This window comes from Rutidosis leptorrhynchoides, chromosome 5, assembly GCF_046630445.1.
Source record: "Rutidosis leptorrhynchoides isolate AG116_Rl617_1_P2 chromosome 5, CSIRO_AGI_Rlap_v1, whole genome shotgun sequence".
NCBI classification, from domain to species: Eukaryota; Viridiplantae; Streptophyta; class Magnoliopsida; order Asterales; family Asteraceae; genus Rutidosis; species Rutidosis leptorrhynchoides.
In genome coordinates, this window is record NC_092337.1 from 61,581,581 (window position 1) to 61,589,704 (window position 8,124).

Consider the following 8,124-nt stretch of genomic DNA (forward strand, 5'->3'; position numbering starts at 1 on the left):
CGCATGTGATTGTCGCGCTCTGATTGATCCCTTGAATTTTAAGCAAATTGTTAGATTCACATGATTACAACTCTATGTAAATAATATATATATTTTTTTGAACGGCAAGCTGCATCAGTGTATCATTTATTTCAACGACACTCATCATTTGCATACACACACGCGTTTGGGAGGAAACCCAAATCGTATTACAGGAACCCGATCCTTTAACCATCCCGAGGGGCAGGTGGACGGGGTTTGAATCCTGAATGGATCCGGGAGAAAATCCCCCTGGGTCAATCTGAATATCCATATTTCAGGCAGATTAATTAATAGGATGGGCAGAGCGAGGCTCGAACCCATGACTTAACCCCCAACCCTAACACACAAAGTGAACGGGATGCCGTTGAAGCAATGCTTCATTGGCACTCTATGTAAATAATATACATTTATCAATGCTCAATTTATCCTTTTTAATTATGTGAATTTATGCATTGTTTTTTTGGTAAGCGAGGAAACTTTTCTATGAACGGGCACATTGTCTCCCCATAAAAGGTAAAACCTTGGGTAATCAAGCCTCCCGAGCGCGGGACCTCACCACAAACTCTCAATGGACATTCACCAATTTATCAAAAACCAGACACATGTTTCAACCACACTCGCAAACACCCTCCTAACCACCAAGTCCAATAACTCAAACTTTGTTTTCTCTCCACTTTCGATCCATGTTGTCCTGGGCTTGATTGTCGCCGGTTCCAAAGGCCAAACACTTAATCAACTGCTTTCTTTTCTCAAAACAAACACCATCGATGATCTCAACGCTTTGTTGTCACAGATTGTGTCATGGGTACTCGCTGATGGTAGCCTAAGCGGAGGACCTCAATTGAGTTATGCAAATGGGGTTTGGGTTAAACAAACACTTTCTTTAAAACCTTCATTTAAACAAGTTGCAGATACTGTGTTTAATGCCTTTTCTAGTCGAGTCGATTTCAAGACCAAGGTCATTCTTATATATTTTCATTTGTTATACTTGTTGATATAACATGAACTAATATTTGTTGTTGTTCTGATAATGAAGGCTGCTGAGGTAGCTAAGGAAGAGAATTTGTGGGTCGAAAAACAAACTAATAGTCTCATCAAAGACATACTTCCTGCTGGCGCAGTTAACAACTCAACGAGGCTCATATTTGCAAATGCAATTTATTTTAAAGGTGCCTGGGGTGAGAAGTTTGACCCGTCAAAAACTAAAGACTTTGACTTTCACCTTCTTGATGGTAGCAAAGTTCAAGTACCCTTCATGATCGAGTTTGGGTTTGAAGCTTCTGAAGTGTTGAAGGAACTAGGTCTGGTGTTGCCTTTTAGTGGTGAAGAAGGTTTGACCGAAATAGTTGACTCTATCGTGGGTCAAGACCTATATGTTTCGAGTATTTATCATAAATCTTTTGTGGAGGTGAATGAAGAAGGCACTGAAGCTGCTGCAGCCTCTGCATATGCTGAGGCATTCAGGTCACGTTATGATTATATGGTCGATTTTGTGGCTGATCATCCATTTTTGTTTGTCATAAGAGATGATATAAGTGGTGTTGTGCTGTTTATAGGACAAGTTATTGACCCAAGTGTTTCTTCGATGTAGAATTTAGGCGTCTTCGCTCACATGATGGTTCCATATTGTTCTATTTCTAAATTATGATATTTTTACTGTACTTTACCATTGGTAATAATAGCAACTCTCTATCACAGTATGTTACTCTATCATACAGAGTAGTATGTTCGTCTCACTGTCTCTGTCTTATGTCTTTAATAATGAGAAGGGTTTATATTTGAACACATAACCTAAAACGCCCAACATGTGCACTTTCGTCCCACAAGTAAGGCCCTAGTCAATATTTTTGATAAAAACATGGACGTTTTGGGCGTGAGAAAGCCCCACAAATCCATAACAAGTCTGATATACTTTGTCGTGCTTCTACTCCAAATATGTTGTCAAAGCCAGGTTTAATAACAACGATACCAACCACTTCCAATCTTTAATACAGAATATAGGCTCGCAGCCCGACTTCTCACATTCCATGCCAAAAAAATATAGGTCGTGCAGTTTTTGACCCTAAGTTTAAGATCTCATTTGGGTTAGAAAGAATTACGCCTCTTGTTGCGTGCCTTAGAGATTGACATATATTATATAGGAGGTGTTTGGCTAAACTAGCTGGGAGCTGGAGCTGAAATGAAAGCTAGAAGCTGAATCTTATTTTTTTTTTCTAGTGGTGTTTGGTATATTAGTTGGAGTTGGAGTTGGATATGAAAAATGTAAAATTACACAAAAGGACACATTGTAAATAGATTTTTTTTTTTTTCCCAATAAGTTATACATAGCACTTACTTGAAAATCAAAAGAAACATTTTAACATAACTAATATATGGTAAGCTCATTGGTGAGGTGCACTCCATATTAAATTAGCAATATTGTTACGAATTTCTTTCATCTCATTAGGTGCTCCTTCAAGAATATCTTCATTATTGGAATCGAACCCGGGAATATGAGGAAGTTCTTCATCTAGTATATAATCCGAATGTCCCTCGATCACACTAAACATTGTAAGAGAAAAATGTATGTTTGGTGTTATTGAAACTGTGTCAATTGATTCTTCAAATCAATTTGTAGACATTTTTACAAAAGAGTTGCCTAAATTGCAACATAATGCTCTATCTAAAAGGTTGGGTTTATTAGATGTTTCAAGGATAAGATGAGGGAGGGTGTTAAAATTAAATATACAATCTTTTCCTTGAACATTGTTTTATTTAGTTCTAACTTAAAATGTTTAGTTTCAGGACTTCTGAAGATACATCTGGAATTATTAGGGGTCAAAAGTGTCAATAAAGAAACCTATTAAAGCTGGAACCAAGTGCAGGGACCTGGATGTCTTTTTCTGAAGATTAGAGGGCTACTTGAGACCAAGTTTATTCAAGGATATAACCCAATTTAGGGTTTGTTGCAGATCATTCGATCATCATCATTCGATCATCATCATTCTCTCTCGTTTTCATCTTCAATTGTTTTCTCAGTTTGGTGAATTGATCTGTATTTTGTTCATAACCAGTGAACAAGTTGTGTATGTTTCATTGTTTATGTATTTTAATCTTGAGATTTACTATCTCTTGATTGGTTTATGTTTTCGATCAAAGATCTTGTAATTTTGGTTTATGAAAGATTAGTTAAGGATTTGATTGAATCGTTGTGTTCTGTGATTGAATCTATGAAATTTAACATTTGTAGTCTCTCTAATCGGTTACCACCATGAACCCCAAATTCAAAAATCAACTTTAACTCGGAAGGGAACCGTTGACGAAATTTGTGAACGATGGTTGTGAGACGGCGTTTAGCGGCGGCGACAGAAGCAGTGGCGGTGGAGAAGAGGCAAAGATTGGTGGTTATTGGCGGCCTGCAAATTATTTCTATTTGGTTTTTGTTAAATGATGGTTAAGGGAATTTAAGGGAATGAAGGTTCAAAGCCTCACTATTATGTACGCCAGATGATTTATGATTTAGTAGATCCAGTGACCACGAGAACTCCGGTGAACGAAGAAGGGAGTTATGATCCCACTGGTACTGGCACATGAATTATATACATACACAATTCGTTATTCGTGTATATTGTACATCTACAGATTATTGTAGCTATTTTAAGTTTTGATACCTTATAAGCAATTGAGCATTATAATACTATATTATATCTTTATTATTCCATCAGAAATTGCCATTGTAAAAACCTAAAAAATGAAGATGTAAATAAACACAATTTTTTGTTGCAGTTTAGCCACTGAGTAATGAATATGGTTGTTAAAATGATGCTAATTTTTAATTTAATCTTTAATTTTGAATACTTGATTAATAAACACAAAAGATAGATCACTAAGTTTTCACAGTTCTACTAAATTGAATTAGTTATATGCACTCTGTAATGTTAGAAAGTAATTTAAAGTATTTTAGGATCAGACACAATGTCATCATCTCCTCAAAGATGACAGCACAGCAACAGCCAATTCTTAGAAGATCAATACTTAATTCATTACCAAAAATAGAGATCTTCATCTGTATTTAGAATTCTAGCCGTTTGTATAATGTCTATTAATTACACTTTGTAATTGAACAATACAACCAACAAAAGCATTCTTTTATCAAATACGATCAATTATCATGTTCAATTTCTCTGTTTGAATTCATAACATGGTATCAGAACGATGTTGTTGATCCTGGATCATAAGCATACACTCGAGAAGCTCAAATCATTTACCAGTTTTTTTTTTTTTTTTGAATAAACCACAATGGCAGATGAAGACAACAGTTCAAGCCAAATCAACCAATTAACAAACCAATTGGCCAAGCTACTCCAAAACAATTTAGAATCCCAATCATAAAGGCTACCTGATTCATTGAAGATCAACATAAGCCTTAACAATTCCAACTTTGCCTTATGGTCAAAATTGATCAAGGTTGCAATTGGAGGTAAGTCCAATGCCCTCCTTGATCATTTGATAAAGGATTCTCCTGCAACCGAAGATCCGAAATGGATGCAAGAAGACTTGGTTGTCTTCTCATGGATCATCCAAAATATTGAACCACAAATTGCTTCTAACCTGACCCAATTCTCAACTGCAAAATTACTTTGGGATGACTTGGTTACAAAATGTAACTCTGGAAGGGACAAGCTTTAGACATTTGATCTACATGTCAAAGCAAATAGCATCAGACAAGAACAAGAAGGTAAGCCTGTAGAGCAACTTTGGTTAATTATACATGGAATTTTGGGAGAAATAGAAATTAGGGATCCAAACAACATGGAATTCGCTTATGATATTGTAAAATATAATAACATTCGATCTGAGCAAAAACTTTTCCAATTTTTAAATGCCTTGGATCGAAAACACGACAATATCAAACGTGAAATTCTCAGGTTGGATCCTTTACCTTCGGTTGAAGCATCATATGCTGCTATTCGAAAAGAAAACGCTCACCAGACCATATTCAGTACAAGGCTAGAGCTCCAATGTGATGACCCGGAAATTTCCGATCAAATTTAAACTTTAATCTTTATATGTTTCCGACACGATAAGCAAAATCTGTAATGATGAGTCTCGAAAGTTTGAAATCTATATTCATGTACCCTGTGACCATGCCCTACGATTCACGAACAATTGTGTGTAAATAAATATGTATAAACAAATTCTATACATGAGAAATATTATATATATTGTAAACTATAAAGATTAAAAATTCAATAAGTAATATAATTGATAGTAATATTATTACCATTAATTTCACTAATTTTATCAATATTTGTATCATCAATATTATTATACAAAGTATATATGAAATTTGTTATGCACAAATATTAATATTAAAATTAGTATTATTATCATTATTAATTCTATTGTTATTATTATTATTATTCTTATTAGTATTTTAAAAATTCTATTAATAATTTTATTATAGTTAATATTAGTACTTTATTATAAATATTAAGGTTTATAGATTATATATAATCAAATATATAAACCGATTTATATAGATACTTATAGATATATATAAAATACTGACATACATATATAAAAGTACATATACTTATATAAAATACAGAATTGTATACATAATAACATATGCAGAAATATATATACATGTATATATACGGATAAATACATAAATTACATAGGTATTCTGTATCAATCGTTTTCCAACTTTATGGAATTGATTTCTGTCCTCTGTTGTCATCACAATTAGTAAATTAATTACAGAAGGTTACAAATTCTGTTTGAAGTCCCAATCGATCGTACAGATTAGCTGAAAAGCATAACCCTTGTTATTTTTTTATTTGTATTTATTTATCTGCTGTATCATTTTGATTCCTCCTGTCGATACAACTGAATATATACATCAAATGCATTTGTATATGTTTCGAAAAAAAATCATTAAACAAACCACACCCAAGGTCTATTGTTCTTGTTACTAATCGACCTCACTACCATATCTCATCGATCGTCTCCATCCTTGTCACCTCGTTTTGCCACGACACCGTGATCATACAACAAAACCACACCCGTCACCACCACGTACAATCACCTTCACCTTGATCATCATTTCAACCGCCACTACCATCGAATCCACAATCAATCTTGTTGTTCGCATATTATCACATCTATTCCTACTTCAGTTTATACGATCAACCCTAACAACCATCACCATTCTTCATTGTTGAACCATTTCTCAAACGCACTTAACCTTCTTTCTTTCACCAACCCTAGCGAATACCATCATTGCCACCGGCCTACTATTTGTTCGACCATCTACACCCACAGCATAACCATATCAACCTCTATTATCATCTATTTTTGTTGACCAACACAAACCCAAAACCTTTTTGTTTTAGTTGTACCAAATTGAAACCCACAACCGACACCTTCATCAACAACACCACACCATCTCTCTCTCTCTCTCTCTCTCTCTCTCTCTTGTTTTCTCTCTCTCTCTCTCTTCGATTTTCAGCTGGAACAATCGTGAGAAAACCACCATAATCATCACTACTCGTGAACTGCTACTGCAGCTGCTAAAATTCTGTTTCTAATCATTCTTCAAACCATCAATTCACCTTATTATTACTGGCTTGCTGCAACCACACGCCAACCATCACTGCTCGCTGCAACTATTATTTTCGAGCCACATGTTATCAAACCATCCATTTAATCTCTCTACATATATAACATATACGCACAGAGATATATAAGCAACCACAATTACATATTATATATGAAGACTACAAATAATGGAATAAACCAAAACTACTTTTGCGGTATGTCTTTTTCTGTTTGATCGACACCTTATTCAACAAAGAATACCTCACATGTAACACTTTCACTAGTTCACTAGTGGATTATAAGGGAGTGATTGAGCTGTAAAGGAATTAAAAGTTATGGGATTATTGTTCTAGTGAACCCCACTTGGAATATTAATTGATATATTGGAATACAAGAAAAAGGATATTCAAGTAAAAGCTTGCAAGTTGAGGCCGACAAACTGGTACTCCAATATTCGATTTTTTTTTCAATGATTAAGTTAAGAGATAAAGGTGTTTGGTGATGATTGATAATAATAGCAAGACGTGCCAGTTATTATTTTTTTTTGGAAGCTTACGAAATTTAGAACCCCACTTCCACTTATTGTCGTTCAATTGATAAAGAATCCAAGAAATTGAATCTTTAGTTTGTTTAAGCAACTTGGGACGAGATAGATGATATAGGTAGTTAGATGATGCTGTTAAAAGATGTTTATGAATGATAATGTTAGATAGAATGATAATGATGATGATTATGATTAGATGATGGCCGATAATGATAATGATATGTTGGAGGCAGTTTGTTTTGATCTCAATCGAACAACACATAAACAGAAAAAAAAATGGTGATTTGCATCATGGGCCTTTTTAAATTGCTAATTGGACTCGGGAAAAACTTGGACTCATAAAATTATGTTGGGCTTGGGAACCACTTGTGGGCCGAAAGTGTGAGGTTGGGCCGAAAGGAATTTGGGCCGAGGTCCATTCTTGTTCTGTTGGGCCAAGAACTAGTTGATGATACTATGGAAGGATTAACTGAATTTTAATCCAGAAAATAAAAGATAAACCAAAAATTGACGAGTAGTTTGGTGTCGAGTTAGCAAGAAGTCGCGGGTTCGAATCTCGTCTAGGACATTTCTTTTTAGTGAAGCTTTCAAAGGGTATAATCATTTAGCTTTCATTTTTATTATTATTATTATCATTATTGTTATTATTATTATTATTATTATTATTATTATTATTATTATTATTATTATTATTATTATTATCATTATTAAAAGTATTATTAAAATTTTCATTATTTTTATCATTATTATTTTATTTTCACTAATATTATTATTATTAACACTAAAATTATCATTATTATTATTATTATTATTATTATTATTATTATTATTATTATTATTATTATTATTATTATTATTATTATTATTATTATTATCATTTTTATTACTAGTAATATTATTTTAAATATTATTATTATTATTATTATTATTATTATTATTATTATTATTATTATTATTATTATTATTATTATTATTAT

The 8,124-nt window shown here is 33.3% G+C and overlaps 1 protein-coding gene across 1 annotated transcript; it reads left to right on the forward strand.

The window, feature by feature from the left end:
- The first annotated feature begins 589 nt into the window (after positions 1-589).
- Positions 590-1,612, forward strand: LOC139848678 (serpin-ZX-like). The gene is made up of 2 exons (XM_071838389.1): positions 590-979; positions 1,058-1,612. The coding sequence occupies exons 1-2, from the start codon at positions 590-592 to the stop codon at positions 1,610-1,612; spliced, it is 945 nt and encodes a 314-aa protein (XP_071694490.1).
- The last annotated feature ends 6,512 nt before the right edge of the window (positions 1,613-8,124 follow it).

Coding starts and splice junctions, on each gene's coding strand:
- LOC139848678 (XM_071838389.1), top strand. CDS start 590: ATGGACATTCACCAATTTATCAAAAACCAGACACATGTTTCAACCACA. Junction 980..1,057: donor GAGTCGATTTCAAGACCAAG/GTCATTCTTATA, acceptor CTGATAATGAAG/GCTGCTGAGGTAGCTAAGGA.